This window comes from Acanthopagrus latus, chromosome 22 (assembly GCF_904848185.1).
Source record: "Acanthopagrus latus isolate v.2019 chromosome 22, fAcaLat1.1, whole genome shotgun sequence".
NCBI classification, from domain to species: domain Eukaryota; kingdom Metazoa; phylum Chordata; class Actinopteri; order Spariformes; family Sparidae; genus Acanthopagrus; species Acanthopagrus latus.
The window spans coordinates 4975685-4994848 of record NC_051060.1 but is presented as its reverse complement, the minus strand read 5'-3'; the positions used below and the strand labels follow the sequence as shown (position 1 = coordinate 4994848).

The 19164-nt window shown below is 38.4% G+C and overlaps 1 protein-coding gene across 1 annotated transcript in view; it reads right to left on the bottom strand.

Moving 5' to 3' along the window:
* LOC119012983 (interphotoreceptor matrix proteoglycan 2-like) overlaps nt 1-17652 on the bottom strand; it is a 59798-nt gene extending 42146 nt beyond the window's left edge. Inside the window, exons 1-3 of the mRNA XM_037087265.1 lie at nt 17518-17652; nt 4613-4834; nt 1547-1713 (exon numbers count right to left, since the gene is read on the bottom strand). Coding sequence (XP_036943160.1) covers nt 1547-1713; nt 4613-4802 — 357 coding nt within the window. The 5' untranslated portion in view covers nt 4803-4834; nt 17518-17652. The remainder of the gene's footprint in view (nt 1-1546; nt 1714-4612; nt 4835-17517) is intronic.
* Nucleotides 17653-19164: the final 1512 nt, after the last annotated feature.

Genomic DNA, 19164 nt, shown 5'->3' with positions numbered 1-19164 from the left:
ACTTTTACTTTCTCTACTATAGCAGACTCTGGGAGTGATACATCATCCTCTGATAGGGGTTAAATAACAAAAAAATGTATCTGTCCCCAAGGAATTAAAGGCACGTGGAGTAGTTGTAGACACAAACAGTGAAAAAGTCAGCATGTTAAATACACAAAAAGCAGCATGGCCCCTTTAAGATACAGGGTGGTGTGTAGTGTGTGAGGGGTCAAGCGAAAGAGATAGCTATGGTTCAGAGCAGACCAGTGTTTTCAACCAGAGCAGAGGTAAAGGTCAAATTGTCTCGTGGCAGTAAATGTACAGTTTAGGTTACAGTACCATGAATAAACTCTGCAGCTCCTCAATGCAAACAGATCTTCTGTTTGAGTGACAGCCGGCACTGTCCCTGCTAATAGTCATGGTGTTGGTCCACGCTAATATATCGATGCTCTCACTAATCCCTGCTTGTGATGTTTATCTTGCTGTGCTAGTCTGGCTGCAATGTTAATAACTACGCATGATTATTAACCACGCCCTCATTTTCTGTTTGAGGAAGAACATTGACCATTAGACAGAAAGAAAAGCTGACTGGAGGGAGGCTTTAGGCAACTTGCACAGACTGCTTATGACTGTTAAGAAAAGTTGTGAGTTTTAGAATTGTCTGTAATTCCATCACAAAAAACATTAATTGACTTTGACCAACTTGGCTTTTATGTCATCATTACTCTTAACAAAGCTTTTTTATTGCTTTATTTAGATTAATACATACTTCATTATGCATTTGTTTACAGTTAATACTGCTTCTGCAAGGACAGTGCCTTATCATAATTAATATGTCCTTTATCATTCATTTATTAACAAGTTTTTAAGAATTTTTGTCAACATCCAATCAACATAAACATGCTTAAAAAAGTTTGTAAGTGTATAATAAAGGATTTACTCTTCATAATGGGACACTTTTTTTGCTTTAGATCCAGTAGCTGCATAAAGCAGATTTAACTGCCAATAAATGCATAATTAATGATGTATTCATCTTAATTAAGCAACAAAAAGCTTACTAAAGGTTAACAGTTACACAGTAGGTAAGTTAATTAAACTCAATACCTTTGTAATGCTATCATAAGCAATTATAAGAAGCTCATTGCTTTTGTTAACAATCTTGTAGAGTCTATAAACTGTTAACAAGTGCTTATGAATATCATATAATCTAACAGGCATGTTTATGCTACCATTATTTATACAGTATTAATAACACATAATGTCAAGCTATAAAAGGACTTATAAGGGCCTTATTACCTATTAACTAAAGCTCATTACAAGGACCTTAATATAAGTGCTAACCGTAAATTACTCTGACTCATGCTTTAGTACAGGACTATGCAGTAAAAACAGATGAATAATTTGACAGTCAATGTTTGTTCAATGTAATTATTTCATCTCTATGCCGTAAAAAAAATATCTTATATGACACATTCACATATTTACAGGACTTCTCTGGTGAGATGTCTTAATGTTGTCAGTGTTGGTGGTGGCTCAGTGTTCTCTAAGTCTGTTGTGATTTTCTTACCCTGTGAATCATGCTCATGTGCTCCTCGGCGCTACTGAAGTTTTTGGCCAGGTCGGAGATGCAGAGCGACTCGTGTTGACACGTGTGAACCCACATCTGGTACTCTGATGTCCCGGGGATCCTGTCGAAGAAGATCCTGAACGCCTCCCACACAGCCTCCTGACAAACTGACCAAACAAACACACACAGCGACAGCAGCTTCTTAGACTTTCAGCGGTAAATACACTGTTGCCAGGAGCTCCTCTACACAGTAACAACCTGTTCCACTCTCTAAACTACAATAAATGGGCCTGTCACAGATTCCCAGTCTTTCAGCACTGTATTTCTCACAGATCCAACTGGCAAAAGTGGTTGTTTGTTAGCAGGATATCTCTATAAATTGCTAACAGGCTTTTCTCTTACTTGTGTAGCTCATATCAAAAGCATCAGTTCAATCTCAAACCACAGCATTAAAAACTTCTGTTTATATAGACAGGTGCTGGAAGATTAAAAAAAAAATGTCATTTTTAAATAACTTTTGAACCACTAATCCTCTCCCAACATTTTAAAAACTCACTTAAAGCAGAGTTTCTACTTTTCATTGGCATTGTTGTGTTTCTGCTGCTAAATTCATCCATTCTCAGACAAAGCACATGTAAAGTGGGGAACTTTAAACAAATCAAACTGAAACTTCAGCTTCTCATGGATCAAATGGTGTACAGCAAGTGATGCTAACTGCTAATAAAGCTAAACTAAATAAATATAGGAGGTTCAGTCTTTGAGGGTTATAACTTTCACTATTTCCACTATTTTAGCTTATTTCAAATAATCAATTACTGAAATCCTTCATTGTACATATTACTTTGTATCAGAGAGTGATAAACTCCATGCAGTAAATTCAATTAAGTAAAACATTTTCTCTGGCACTTCAAGCTGGATTCAATCCTACCAGACTGAGAGGAGTAAAGAAAAAGTCTGCCCAGAGGAAAGCAGGAAACAGATATATCAGAACCTAATCCAGGCTGTGGAAAATTGAAGTTTAATCAATGTTGTATGCTTCTGTTTAAATTCTAAGGTGTCAGCTGAAAGTGAGTTTATTATGAGAAAGCCTGACAAGCCGGAAAAAGTCCAATTTAGACACAGATGAAAAGGTCAAAAGGCAGAACAATAGAGTAAAAAACATACAAGATAAGATAAAATAGATATTTGCATTCACATTCATCAGTGAAGATGAAAAAAAAGCTAATGTGCAGAACAGAATCAAACTGTCAAACCTAGTTTGTACAGAAGTGTGTGACATTAACTTTAACCCCAATAAGGGGCATTAACACAATATGAAGCAGTACTGCACTTCATAAAGACACAGTGTAAAATGTGTCACAGGACTGAACACCTGTTTGTCGGGGGGGCTTCAGAAATCTGCCTTTTGTTTCTGTAATAAAGAAAATAAAAGCTGTAAACTAACAGCTTCATTCACTTTTCTCTGTCCGAGATGTGACAGAAATAAACTTGTTACTGTCAACCTGAGTGAAGGAGGTGAAGGAGTCACTTCATCACTCCTGACTGGTCTGACTGCTCAGCTGTTTGCGGAGGTCTGACCTGGTCCGGCACCATCGTCACACCTCATGTCCCTCCAATTCCACCTGTCGGATTTCCCTCTATTCTGATGTATTAAACTGATCTGACCTGATTTAAAATTTGGGAACAAACAACTCATTCTAGTTATCATATCTATGCTTAATTTTAATTAATCGCTTTTAGCCATTGCAAACAGAATACATTTCTGCAGCTTCATTGTAATTTGTTTTGTTTTACTGTCACATGTCTGGTCAGCAATGGTCCGACCTCGAGCAAACAATAGGATAATTTCATTGTCATGTTTCTTAGAAAAATAAAACATCTGGGACGAACTTAATTTGACCGAAGTGCAAGTTCAAATTAACCTGTGGTAATGACTCAGATGATTCAATAATAGATCTGGACTTGGGGGGGTTTGTGGTCATTTTAAGCCTGAATTAGACTGCTATAGTGTAGAGATGACATGAAAAGCAGACAAAGACATGCAACAGCTGTCCCAGCTGGATTCAAACCAGGGCAGCCACTTAAAACTTGGAAGAGGTGCTTACCACAAACACTAACTTTATTACTCAAATGCTGTTGTCTGACAGTGAAATTCCATCTTTGGTTTACCAGAAACAATAGAAACGGAAGTTAATGCTTTAATGGATTTGGAGCAGTTCTTCTATTGGTGCAGTTTCACACTGATTTTCCAACTTTCCATTCAGCTTTATTTCTCCTCAAGTATTTTTTTCCCACAACAGCCTGACATTTGAGTCACCTTTCAAACCTTTACAATGCAACAAATGACAAAACTTGACATTTTCCTTTTCATTGACGCAACTCTTTGATAGTTTTTCTTTTTAGCGTTTGAATTTCAACAGGTGCAGCTCATCAGTGCAACACTTTCTGCTGCCAGCTGGGATGTTGGGATGTAAGGATATCCTTGAATGCTCCAAAAAAAGTTAACAAGTGTTAGCAACAAAGAAAATCAGCTGGATTCAATGCCACCAGACTGAAAGGAATAAAGAAAAAGTCCACCTGCTGGAAAGCAGGAAACAAATCAATCAAAACCTAATCCAGGCGGCGGAAAATTTTAAGTTTAATCAATGTTTTGTGCTTTTGTTTAAAATTCTGAACGTGTAAGCTCAAAGAGAGTTTATGAAAAGAAAAACACCTGTCAGAAAGCCTGACAAGCTGCAAAAATGCAGAACATAAGAGATGAGAAGCTAGAACTTTTTCTAGCCATTTTCAAGCCATTTTATGGTTTGTCACCAGCTACTTCAGCTGTTCAGAAGAATGCTGCAGCACTGTTATTTGTGAAGTTCCAGAAATGTTTTGTGGTCTACAAGACTTCACCTGACTTTCCATCAGCATAGGTGGAAGAGATAATGACTGGATTTTCATTTCTGGGTGAACTGTTCCTTAAAGCATGGCCAGACTTAGGGACCCATTGTTAACACTGGCCAGTTAACAGATCTCTATAACTCTATGATTGTGAGTTAGGGTGTTGTTAGTTGAATAAAGTACCTCTGAGTTGGTAATAAGCCTGGTGGCTGGCGAGCACTTGCTCAATGGTCTCCTGGGGGCAGATTCTCACTCCGGAGTGCAGGAACACAGACCTCTTCGATCGACGTCTGGCCACTTCATACCCTGAACCTTCGGTTTCTGTGGATGCCTTCAGCAGTTTCATCAGACCTCCAGGGACAACGGCCTCCATTTTCACCCCCGAATCAGGCCTGATGCCGCTCTCTAACCAGGAAACAGACAGGAAATGATTGAGGGTCAAACTCAGTGCAGACCAAATCCTGGTCAGATCCAAATCCTTGGCATTTGTTTAGAGCGACAGATGGTTGTGTTTGTTACCAAGGGACAAACTGTTAATGTCACAAGATTTAGGCAACATTTGAAGACATAAAATTGGATTTGGTGTCCGTTTCTGTCACTGACAACAGAAATGACGCTTTTTACTGTAAACCCCACCCATCTGGGACAACAAGCAGCTGAAAACAAACAAGCCGTATTTTGGGAACATGATTTGTCTTGAAAGCATCAGAGGATGAAAGATAAGTTAAAGTGATGATTTCGAAAATCATAATAGATTACCCAGCTGCTCCAGTCCTCTTTAATGTCTTTATGTCAGCAGTTTCTCTTGTTGCATATGTAAATGTTTAATTTAATAAACAGTTTCCAGATATTTCAAACAATAAACACATATCATGTTTGATCAGATCATGACTAACAGGCTGGTGTCATTTCTGCAGTAACCAGCAGCCCTGTCATATGAAGAACTTGTGATAAGAACTGATTTGGACCAAAATAGACCTCATGCATTTCATATACAGTCTAAACGTCAATCGATTTTTGATAATCGTTCGACTGGGTTGTTATTCAAACAAAATGCCAAAGATATGAGCTCGTTCTAGCTTCTCCAGTGTCAAGATTGTATTTCTGACATTTCATGGACGAAACAGCTAATCATTTTATCAATAATAAAAATAATTATTCACAAATAGAGCAGCAGTTCACATGGCTCACATTTGTGTTTGTTCTTGTCTTAACTCCAAGAAACAAAGACTCCAGTAATTGATCTGTGTTTATCATTTTGAACAAAAACTGCTAAAATATTTATTTTTTTATTTTCTTAACCTGAACATTTTGCAACACGATCAGTTTGTAAGACTGGAAGATAATCGCACCGTCAAATTTCTGTTTAAGGCTGCCTGTTCCCTCGATACATCGCTGAATTTCAGTCACAAATATATTACCAGAGAGTATCAAGATGAATCTCCTACTGAGAGAGCTGGAAGTCTAGCTGTCAGAAGGCAAAAACGAATCAGTCTAACAGGGCAAATATGAAGATATACAACCAATATGGGTTTATTTGTTGCTTATCTTCATCTTGCAGGACTGTAAAATAAATGTTTTTAGGTTTTGGACGCATACAAAATGCAACCTGAGTTAAACATCTTTTAGCTTTGAGAAATCATTTCGACCATCTTCACCACCCTTTTCACCTCCTTTCATAGTGAAAACATTAAATCAATGTCAATCATTATTAGTGTCATCGGTGTGGTACTGTTCTGTGACAGTACTAAAGAGGGAATGGTTTCTTATGAAGACACATTTAACGTTAAAAAAAAAAAAAAAAAAAACATTGTCAAAAAGTGAAGCAGCTGATTATTGTCACTGGGAGACGGTCAAATAAATCAAACAGATAGACGAGAGGAGATTAAACAGTCAGTGATTTTACAGCTTTAACTGATGGAGAATATTAAGGACCATTGCTGCATAGTTTTCTTGCCAAAAACTGTTAATAAATCATACAATGTGTTTCACCCAATCATCATAGTTCTTTAGTTACCTAGCAAGCCATGATGAAGTATACCTTCCTGACAGTTTTTGCATTTAGTTTATTTGGGTTATCAAGTTTATTTCTCATTTTTTAGTTGATTCAAGTTGCAGTTTTATTTACATTAATGCAGAATATGTGCACATAGCTTTCCACATCTGGACTACTCATAAATGTTAATCATACTTACAAACCTTTTTGTATGAATGGTTCTCATTTAAGGATCAGTGTTTTTGGCCTGTTTCTTTTTCTAATTCTCCTCCAGGATCTCTTAGCTAGAAGCTTGTTTAAGTTTTCTGAGCTGTTCTCTGTACATGAGGACATAGTATAGCACAGAAACAAGATAAAACTTAGATGCACTGGGACACAAAAGAAGTCAAATAAGTGTGAAACCATCAGTGTTTTGGTAGAAATTGGCAAAACTGAAAACAATGAGTGTGACGTATTTATGGATTTCCTTAACTTACATTTACCGGCTGGTTATAGAACTGTTGTTTCCTTTGTGTTATTTGTGGACATTATCGGAGCGGAGCTTAGTTATATCAGCCTGCCAGGTTTCTAGGTTCACTCTCCCTCCTTATGCATACTTGTACTAAAAATATGAGCCCTCACTGTACATTAACGGTGCTTCGAATAGAAGCATCTACCCAGTGTACTGTCTGTATGTGTTTTTAAACACACAGTCTAGCAGATATATTTAGGACAGCATTAGTTGCAGCGGGTGTTGTAACTCAGCAGGCGGCCTACGTACTGATGCTTTTAGAACAAACATAAGAAATGTTTCGCAGTGAAGGTGAAACTTTTTTTTTACCCGAGATGATTCAGACGTTGTAATACAAAAACTGATAACCCCCCTTCTATTTGTCATGTTTACAGGCTTTTATAATAAATAAGTCAGGAGAGTACTGTAATTCAAATTGTCAAGCTGTCACCAGGCTGGCAATAAATCTACTAAACTGTCCTATTATCCCCTTTCCATTTTCATTTGCATTGTGGACATGTTTGCGCATATTCGTGGCCGGTCATAAATACTGATTTCACTTTGGCTGCGGTTCAGAACAAGACAAAGACAAAGGATTTACTGAAATGTGTTGCCCTTTTATGATGCATTTAAGCCTTTTTGTTTTCTCTAGTGAAACAGTGACAGTGTCCAACACCTCACTAATTTCGCAGCCAAGTACTTACGCAATCGTAATAGGCTTTGCTTTAGTACGTGTACAGGCAGTCATACTCTTCAAATACGTATATCCACCTGATTTTATCTATTAGGAAGTGCAAACTTTACTCTTTTGTAAAGAATAAAAGTGTAAAAGCATGTGAAAGTTGTAGAGGTCCTAAGGTGTCAAGGCTCGGAGGATTGAGGCTTTGTAAACAAAACAAGGCTTACTTTTAATTCCAGCAGCTTCTGAAGCGAAGACAAACAGCAGCACAAGTCCAAATTCCCACTGCATTGTGAAGGAAGCGATTCTAAAATATGAAGGTCAAAGTAAGTCCAGCAGAGTGAGGGGAGGTGGGAGGGGTGTTGTCCTCTAGCTCAGGTGGAGCTCATAGGTGCCAGTCGGGATTGCAGGTCGTCTGGGAAGGCAGATCATTTGAGGCCCTGAGCCGCGGTTGAAACACTCTTAATGAATCCCAGGATGTGCATCTGATAGAGGAAGGCGTTCCTCCCGCCCAGGGGGATTGTGGGACAGCGGGAGCTGTAAGTGTGGCACGAGTGACGAGGTTAAAAAAGTAGGCACCGTTTCGGGAATAATCTGTTTATCTACTGCTCAGACATAATCCGTCTTTACCCCGCGGTCCTCGCAGCACTGGCGTCATCCTGTTAGTGGCTTTCTGAGGGCATCTGTCAACCACGGTGACCAGTTTGTTCGGCACACCTCCTCCCGGCCCATCAGGGCGCTTTACACTAGTGTTTTCCTGGGTGGGTTTTAGTCTTAGCAGTAAGGATGTGACCCCAGTCTCCTGTAAACTGGAAGGCTTGTTCTTATCCAGTAACATCTTCAAGTCACCTCCAGCCTGAAAGCTGTTACTGGTCACTGTGGTCCTTATAAGCACATCATCCTGGAGCGGGAAACACGTGTCAGACTAAAGGTGACTAGCATGTTAAACTCCTGGTTTTACCTATTTAAATCCTCATTGACTTGTTGTATGTGCAATTTTCATGTCACTGGATTTGCTGTTTTTATCAATCTGTTTCTATTGTTAAACCTTGACTTGAGTTTGGGGGAAAAAAGACATATTCAGATAATGTCTCAGATCCTGTTGAGCCGTGCTGCTTCAAAAACTGTGAAAATTGTGACATTGCAGTCTGGCTCTGTGGAATGAATGAATACCTAAATCCTCTGCTGACTACAATTTCATGGTTTTGTTTCAAATCTGGAGCTATAAATCCCAGTTAAAGCCTCGGGCAAATGATGCTTGTAAAAGAAGTAAAGACACCTTTAAATCTGTCTGTTTCATTCATTAAAAAAAAAAGATGCTTTATGATTCTTCATTTCAGATGACAGAGAAGTACTAAGTGAGGTATAGGAACTATATACCTTTATATTTTCTTCATATTTAGCAATTCATATATGTTATTTCGTTCATATACTTTTAATATAAAATTTCGTAACTTGTAACAACCTTTTCACCTAAAACTGCATCTCTTGAGTTACACTTTAACAGTACATGAAACGACCTTCAAAATAAACCATTGTAAACACAAATACTATTCTACTGCTTAGGTTTTTAATTTGACTTAAATATCAGTTTTGTGTTTAATCTTATTTCGCTTCAACTCTTTTTTCCAGATGCAAGAGCCTTTTTATTATTGTTCACTATGATGATAATTTGTTTAATTTGAATATCTCATGTTAGAGCAAAAAAAACAAAAAGTCAGAAAACTATTTAAAAAAAATACTGGAATCTCTTAAATAGCGTATACAACTGAAAAAGCAAATGCATTTGAGAATAGGATGAACCAAACAAACAAACAAACAAAAATGTTGAGTATATTTACATGTTTCCACGTGCAGTCATTTCCAGAGGATGATGATGAAATGTTGGGGTGGCTGAGGGGCCAGTGACACTTTGTGCCATGTCTCTGAGGATTTGCAGCAAATAAGACTGTGGATTTACTCTGTTCACATGAGGACAGACCACTGGGTGCCTCCACTGGTGTTTCCCAGACAGAAAATGGCCACTTTATTTTATTTTTTTAATAGTTTTTTGGGGATATTTGGGAACACTAACAAGTTATGTTTTTGATGTTAAAAGTGGGGGAAAGTTTAAAGAATTAATTTATTGAAAGGCCAGCTGGAGCTCAGACATCACCAAGTTTGGCCATATCTGAAGAGCCGAGCAAAAGAAGATTAGAAATTGCTTTTAATCTCTAATCCGTTGGCTGGTCAATGGTCCAACTCTGTTTTACTCCCTCCTGACCAGCAACAGATGCAGCAGCGGTAATTCTAGTAGTAGTAGTAGTAGTAGTAGTAGTAGTAGTAGTAGTAGTAGTAGTCGTAGTAGAAGTGGTCGTAGTAGAAGTGGTCGTAGTAGGATTATTTGTAGCAGCAGTTCTAGAGAGTGCATTTAGTAGAGTTTAAAATGGGTGCAGCAGCAGCAGTACTCATTAGAGCAGCAATTAGATGTCAACTATCACATTATTCACCAACTATTCTGATAGCCATCAATCAATATATTTGAGTATTTTCATGTATTTATTTATTTTCCAAAATCTAGCTCAAGGGCTGCTGGAGGAACCGAACATGTAGACCTTTAGTCTCTTTTTGAAATGCGGATTTTATGGTTGTTTGTCCACAGAGTACTGTGGGAACCATGTGCACAGGTGAAATGACTATGAGGGCTTTTCTCCAAGACAATCCTTCTGTGCTGAAATCCAGACAAATGACATTTAATCCTGTTAATTTAGTCTGTCAAGCCTCTCTGTTTAACCTTTAACCTAAAGATAACCCCCCCGACTCCTGTACCAACAACAGTGGTTACAAAACAAAGACAAAATCCTGTCTGTGTGATCTGTAGTTCAAATCCTCTAAATCGTATATTTTCAATTACCTAATTTCAAGGCATGTTGAGCTCATTACTGCTGCAGAGGATGTAGGTGCAATACTACAGACACTGATCACCTTCAAGACAAACTTAAATGCAGTGTCAGTAAGTCTGGCCAGGTCAGCAATGTACAAACAACCAATCACATCACAAAAACAAAGCAAAAACAAAAACAAATCATATGACAGTCCTCATGGAACCACCTTACTTTCCAAAATAGGTACAACAGGGTTGGTTGGTCATCTGACATGTTGTTGTTTTGTTATCCAAGGTTAAACAGAAAGTTGGGAGACACTTGTGCTCCTTCAGAGGAAACTTTCCAGCTCAACAGTCACAACAACGTGAACCAAAGAGGATAAACAGGGCGATCAGTGGTGAGGTGATACTTTGGCTTCCTAAAACCAGTCTAGGTTCAACGTAAATGAGACAGTCTAAGTTGGTGTAATCCTACTTACCTATTCTCCATGTTCTCAAGTTTTTTAACATTTTCTTTTTAACTTGAAACATTCCCTATCATAGATAGTAGATAATAAATACAGAAGAAGATTGTAGACAAAGGTGCTCAGTGCTGTCTAGCTTCAGAACATGTTTAGTTTTTGGTTATTAATGCTGAGAATAACACAGCCCCTAAAGTCAGACAGACAAAGAGAAAGGAGGATAGTCACTATGTTATTCGGGTGATGTTGCTTACTGAATAGTTTCTTTGAGTTACTTGCAGGTTTATTCAACCTAAACAGACACAATACCTTCCTGTACACTAGCCACAAGATAGCAAGCAATAGTCCGTACCTATAGTGTGTATGTGTGTTTGTGTTTGTGTTCAGTTTTGTCTCCTACTAAAGGTAGCACTCACCAGATACTCAATTTCTTTATGTTATCTTGCAGCACCCCCTCCATTCATCACTCAAATAAGACAGAAGTGGAGAACATTAGTGGATTTTAGCAGCCCAGTGGCTCAGGTGACAGTCAAATTAAATCCACCCTCTCATAACAATAGTCTCTAGAACAACTTCTTTTCTGTCCTTGACTCCGGATGGTTATTCCTCCAGAAGATCTGGGCTCTGCACATGACTGTCTCCTCCAGAACACACCAGCTCCAGCAGCTGAGCTACCTGCCAGGTAACGCTTACAGGGTTGCTTGTTAATCCAAAAGACCGGAAGTTATATTATTTGTCTGATATCTGCATAAAAATTCAAAACGTCAAAATAGAAGTCCTGCGTATCTAGACAAGTAGCTGGTGGAATCACAGGATCAGTTTGTGCATCTGTTGGCACCATAAAGGTATGTTGAGGCATGCTGCCTCTGCACTTGTGAGTCAGTGTAATGTGTATCATCTGCCCTGGGCATCGTCAAACCAAGAGACAACTCCTTTCATATTCAGGAGATGTAGTGAAGAGGAAGTTGTTTAACAAATCCCTTTCTTCCTTTCCAGGCTCCATGACCTTGGATGAGGAGAATCAGAACACTGTTCCTTCCTCATGAGACTATGTTAAAAAGACTTTCTATGAGTCAACGCCATGTTTGCAAAGCCCTGCACCTCTGATGCCTCAGGGTTTATAGAAACAGAGGACTTCAATAGGCTCATCTGTTACAGGAGTTGCTGACGTTTCATCCCATGATGCAGGTTTGTGTCATGTATGGCAAACAGAGGTGGGTAAAAATATCAATTCATCAGTGCATTGCAATATATTTTTTTCCCAATTCAGTATCGATTCAGAGAATTTTCTGAGTTGATTCAGGCAAGTAGCGGCCCCCAACCACCTGCTGTCCTTCGCCGGACACCTCTCTGTCCCCAACTCCAGCAGCTGGAAGCGCATTGCCCGCAACCTTGCTCAAGGGTCGGAGGGTGTAGTGCCGCGGAAACACCGTTGGAGCTGCGGATGCGGGTAGCCAATGTCTGACGCGCCGCTCTTTTGGAGAATGTAAACTCCCAGTGCAGCCAGTCTCATCCTGGTTGCTGCACCTTGCACCGGCAGGCAGCGCCCTCCTCCGGGGAGAGAGGGGAGTTCAGTGTCGACGTTTTAACCCCCTCGCATCTCGCTGGAGGGCAGAGGGACAGCGGTTATGTCTATGTTTATGTCAGACTAAAATGTACCATGCAGTCCCAGAAACACTGGCATTATCTCAGTTTAGCTATGGTTGCACTATTTTATGCCTTTGTTTACATTTCAATCCGAACTAGAACTTCCTAGAGGAAAGACTTATAATTTAAGATTACTTTTTTGAATTTTTGATGCCTAATGCCAAAGCAGCAGGATGACACTTATTTCAATACTCAGGTTGGAAGGAACACCAGCAGGATAATAGGATTAAAAAAAACAATGCTGTAACACGGAAACACAATGGACTGTGTTGGGACCCACAGATCATATTAGAGTTCATCACTCCTTGCACAGCAAGAACAGCATTCAACATTGGAGTTCCAACCTTCTACTAGAACCACCGGCACCTTTTCTTCAAAGACTGGTAACATTGAACTGGGCTTAGACTGCAGAGCACAGCACGGCTAAGCACGGGACTTTAAACTCTGGTTGATGTAATGCAAATGTGTTCAATATATGTGTTTGTTCACTGTTGGTGTTGTTGTGACCTCAGGTCAGGTTATTGGTAGTTTGCTATCCTAGATGACTAATTCAATGTTAGCTGAATGCTGCTTCACACAGACTCAGGGTCTCTGCATGCAACGCATCACGTCACACACACACACACACAGACACACAGACACACACACACACACACACCTGTATGTAGTACATTTTAGTTAGAAAGTGTGTTTTCATCTTTGCGTTGAATAAAATACTTATGAACCTTGTTGGTGTCTATTTAATACTGTACAAGAGTGAATACTGCCAGTCTCTACACTGTCAAGAACTCCAAAACTTTCTAAATTAATGTTATGTTATGATATAGTTTGGGATAAATTAAGCATCAAGTTGAACAACAGCTGACATATGATATTAAATTAATCATTTTGGCATCAGTCTCCCAGTCTCTCTCTCCTCTGGCCTCCACTCTCTTTGGTTATGTTATATTTAGTTAGTTTAGTTTATTAATTTGCCTTTTAATGATGTAAAATGATAAGTTAACAACTTGTGTGTTTTCCCCTCCTTTCCCTTCCTTGAGCTTGACAGTGACAGTCTGAGATAAGTTAAATTTAATAATATATCTATAAAACTACCATAATAAAAGTATCTAAACTATCTACAGGGTGGGTGGACAAAGTTGGTAATGAATACATTACAGTGGGACTCTGTAGAGGATTGTCAAATCAACTCAATTAACACGTTATTGAGACGGAGAGCTTCATCATTAGCACATAATTTGCAATTTATATACTGCATATTTACAGTTTAACATGATTAAGTTGACAGTAAATTGCCCTCTGATCTTATCTGCCCACTTGGAGCGAGCCAGAAGCACAGTCTGCATTAACCCCACGGATCAACAGTCAGATGAATATGAATACTGCAGAGAGGGTAAACACAGGGCCCAGGGCCCGTTTACACAGCAGCGACCGCAAAAATCACTTTGTGTACCGAGCATACCAGTCACACTGTTCCAGCTGTCACTGAGTCAGGAGACCTCCACACAGGGGTGGGACATTACCATACTCTCTCCTTTGCAGGAGCATCTCTGCCACATTTCGGGGGACAATATTGTACATGAAAATAACTAAATATAGGGCTCAGTATTGTTAAGAACCTCACGATTTGATTAGATTTTGATTCTTTAGGTTGCAATTTGATTCAATATTGATTTGATTCAGTATTGATTAAATGCTTCGATATCAATTCAGTAGTAAGTAGTAATAAACAAATAATTCATTGTTGATAATTTTTTAATTAAACAAAGCAATCTTAAATTATAAATCTTTCCTCTAGGAAGTTATAGTTTGAACTGAAATGTGAACAAAGGCGCAAGATGTGTTTAGTTATAAAATAGTTTAACCATAGCTAAGCTGAGATAATGTCATTGTTTCTGGGACTGCATGGTACATTTTTGTCTGACATAAACAGACATAACCGCGGTCCCTCCACCTTCCAGCTAGACGCAAGGGGGTAAAAGGTTGACACTGAACCACCCTCTCTCCCCGGAGGAGAGTGCTACCCACAGGCAGATGGTGCAGCAGCCAGGGTGAGACCGGCTGTGCTGGGAGTTTACAGTCTCCGAAAGAGCGGTGCGTCAGACATCGGCTGACATCCACGGCGTATCACCCTCCGACCCTTGAGCAAGGTCGCGGGTGAGGCGTTTCCAGCTGCTGGAGACGGGGACCGAGAGGCGTCCGTTGAGGATCAGAGGATTTTCTGAATTGATAGTGAATTGGGAAAAAATATATTGCAATGCATTGATGAATTGATATTTTTACCCAACTCTAGCTAAATCCCATCTACAGTTCCCTCAGGTTCAATAAAGTATGTATCTAGAATTCCATGGAATTGATCTTAAGTCTCTAGTTCAGGCTGGGGAACTGAACATTTCTATGATATTTCTTACTCACTTTTTGTACTGTTGATTACTGATTTTACTGACAGTATGAAGTATTTAAAAGGATCTTCCACCACATCCAACTTTGTCCATAAAGAAGAGCAGCTGAAAAGAGATATCTCTGTCTCAGCCACTTCATCAATGAGCACAAAGTTAGAAATGACCTGACAGACCTGATAATGAGTCCAGTTTTCATTACGACTAAATTAGACCAGTTAGAGTAGTTTGTTAATCACGACAAATGGACGCAGAGTGTTAGTGATGGCTCATCTAATGAGGTTACGGCTGCTCTCACTGACTTCCTGCCTTCTGTGAGATGACAGTCTGTCCAACAGCATCAGACTTTTTTTCTCTGGAGGATATGATGTCGGGGAGTTTTATAAAAACCCTCTGTCATCCTTGCATCATCTTACCAGCCCTTATAAAGACTTTGGCATTTGTTGTCTGCCAACCATGTTTTTTATATAAAAGCATGTTCTTAAGTCGCTGAAAAATCCTCATACACAGCCTTGTGATTGGTGTGTAACAAGGTCATCTTTGCTCCTGAAAAGACATCTGAGAGAGAGGTTTATCTCTAACTGATATAAGTGAAAGGATGGGTTGATCTGACAGCCCACGTCCACAGAACACTGCATTCTGATTTGATGCGGCACCTAAGCATTTTTGTGCTGCACTCAAATTGACACTAATGACTGACAACTAATTAACTTAGACTTGTTTCAGCTCTAATCAGATATGTTTTCTAGCTCTCCAGCTTCTCAAATAAACATTTGCTGCTTTTCTGTGTTTTATATCATTTCAAGTTGCATTTGGGGGGTTCTGAACTAGACATCAGACAGAATACATTTTGTACAACGACAATAAGGTACAAAAAAAGATTAAATGTCAGAAAGAATTCAGACCTCAGATTTATTCCTTGTATTTTGAGAAGGGGGTTCTTTCTTGTTCGAATATAGGGTCTAAGAGAGTATCATATGTTGTCCAGATTGTACACATTAAAACTCTCCACTGGAACCTCAACTGATCAAATTAGTAGTGAATTACATACAAACAGCAAACAAACAAAAAAAAATGCCTGAATCACTGGGCTAGCCTACCTTGAGAATTTCTCCATTCAGGGATCAATTTAGGCTTTCTGAGCCTATAATATATATATATATATATATATATATATATATATATATATATATATATATATATATATATATAATAATTCAATAATTGGTTATGTTTTACTCCACTACATTTATTTAATGATGTTAGTTACTAGTTACTTGGCAGATTACATGCTGCATCAGAGCCAAAGAAGCACATTTTGAAATAGATTGATTGTTTTTTTTCTGTCTGATTGTGATAATCAGAAAAATGCTGAATATCAGTTACAATAACCAGAAGGAGTGTTAAGTCACTATCTCTCTCCGAATGAAGTGGCACAATGGTGACTGAGCCTATGGCCCACCGATGAAAGCCCTTATATTTGCTGGGATGGCAAAGATGCACAATAAAACATCACAAGCAGTGCTCAGTTAGTGTGGTGTTCACCCCAGCATTGATTGTTTGGCCAGAATGATTAGGCAGTTTGTGTGGGATAAAGCTGTTTTGTCTGCTAACATTGGGAGTAAATGGTAAACATTATTGTTAATGATCATGGCCTCGCAAACAAAGAAAAGACATATAACAGTGGACAATAAAATGGAGGAATACATGGAATGAACTGTTATGGAGGCGTGGCCAAGCTGCCCACTGACTGACATCACACAGGACACACTGGATCTCAGGGAAGCTGTGAGGTCCAAAAATACACCTGCAATTGCCTATTTCAGCAATCGTTGAGATTTACCACTTTAAGAACATTTAATGTCAGATACCGAAAAACTTTTATCCAAGTATTCTTTGTATGGGTGACTTACCGTTAAAAAAGCAATATTCTAACACAATATTTACTTTTACTCTTGAATTACTGTAAATACTTTAGACAACACTGCTGACATGTAGTGTCGGCACAGTTAGAAGTATAAAGTAACAGAAATTAGCTTAACCCGTTAACAAGTAACCTACTCAAAAATGTGACTTAATCGCTGCACCTGAGCAAATGTAATTAGTCACTTTCCACCACTGGGTTTTTAAGACATATTTTCCATAAGAAACAATAAAGAAAACCATATTTTTACCATATTTTACATAGATTTTCATTTACATATTACTGTACTTATTATCATTATTCTTATAGTATTTCATTTACCATGTATTTTCACTTTGAAAGCCATTTGAATTGCATTTTAGTTTGTTTGAAGAGGGCTATATAAATAAAGTTTGATTGAATCATTCATTTGAACATCACACCTGTTGAGCTAGCTCGCTAACCAAGCTAATGCATTTAGCTGGCCAGTCAGCGAATCACTGAAACCGGCATTTTCACGTCCGAATTTTCTCCGTCTCTATTTATTTCTTCAACTAAACCACCGCCACACACATTTTAAAATCGTCTTCACACTGACTGAGCAGAGAAAACTCCTAATAGTAATTTAAAAAATATGGAAACTGACTCACCAGTTTTATTTGTGAGAAGAACATGGCGGCGAAAAACAGACTGTCAACCCTCCAAACTTGCTCCAAACGCCTTAATCCACGAATATGAAAAAGTTCCAGAGGCTGACTGATAAACTGCATCCTGGTGAATATATACACTTCACTGTATGCTGCTGCTCACACTCATGGCAGGTTAATCAGCAGGTAGTCTGACAGGTACATTAGCAGGTCGCCCCCTGCTGGTTGGTTGGTATACAGGCGCATGTCCACAGGTGCGTGTTTACACATCAATCAAATCCAGCATGCGCTACTCAAAATGAGTTAGACATATTGGGAAATGGGTGCATATAAGCGTGTGCTAGTCAAATGAAATGTGTCAGTTATTTCAGCTGAAATACTGCAATATTCCTGTGTAACAAAATCATTTTGTCAAGGGTGATTTCACCCTTTTACTTTACTGTATATGTGGCGGACCCTGCCAAGTTTCAAGCTTCAAACACTGTATGTAATTACCTTATTTTTCTCTAAGAAAAGCTTGTTCTTTCACTTATGGAAAATGTTTGTATTATTACAATATTAAATTGTATTAAGAAATATTACAGTTCTGAGTTGCAATGTCTTCTACATAGCTATACTTTGCCTCTTTGATTTTGGCAGTTGTATGAAACTAAGTTGTTTCCAATCAATCAGTCAAATTAAATTGATATAGCACCTTTCAACCAAATCAAAATCAAAGTGCTTTACAAGTGAAAAAAAATTGGTTATTAAGAAAGCAAAAATGCATTTAAAGGTTAATATTTTTGTAATAACATAAAACACAAGCAATAGAAATTAAAGATAAATATTGCATGTAAAAGTTTATATTAAACTAAAACTGAATAGAACAATAATCACTATAACAGCAGTGATATATAGATAAAAAAAAAAAGAATTAACAATGGATTTTTAAAAAGAGAGAAATGGCACAGTGAAACAAATCACAGTGCACACAGTGATCTCCAATAAAGTAACCATAAAAGACACTATTCAGCCTATGTAATCCCTGTATACATAAACATGTATCTAAGAAATAAATAATCTTGATAAGTTATAAACACAAAACACACATTTCTTACTGCACTAGCCATAATGCTCGACTTTCTTACCTCCTTCACCTTCTCTGTACTCCATATGTCTCCCATCAATATGCTTTAAGGCCCCTTGCTGCAGCCTGTTTAATGTGTCATTACAGAAATCTTGCAGGCTCGCTGGATATCACAATGTATGAGAATAAGGTCCATTAAAATCTTCAGACTGTAGGACATCAGTTTTAAGGCACGAGACACATTGTCTTCAATTACGAGGTTCATATATCATCCATGTAAATACAAGGGCTACTTTTAATTCCTTCCTTTAGTGCCACTTTCATGCACTTCTTTATATTTTGTTCTGTTTTATTGCTTTAGTCTATCCCAGTTTTAATGTTTGTGAGGACATTTACTCTGCGTGTTGCTGCTGCATTTCATTGTGCGATCTTGTGTTGTTAAGACGAACTTTGATTATTAAAAGTGTGATCTTGTTTGCTAGAGTATTGGATTGACGACATGATTTCACAACGTGTCTCTCAATGGTGTCAGCTGTCATCTGAGAAAGCCTCATGAATTGCAAGTGTATAGGCCTGAACTGATG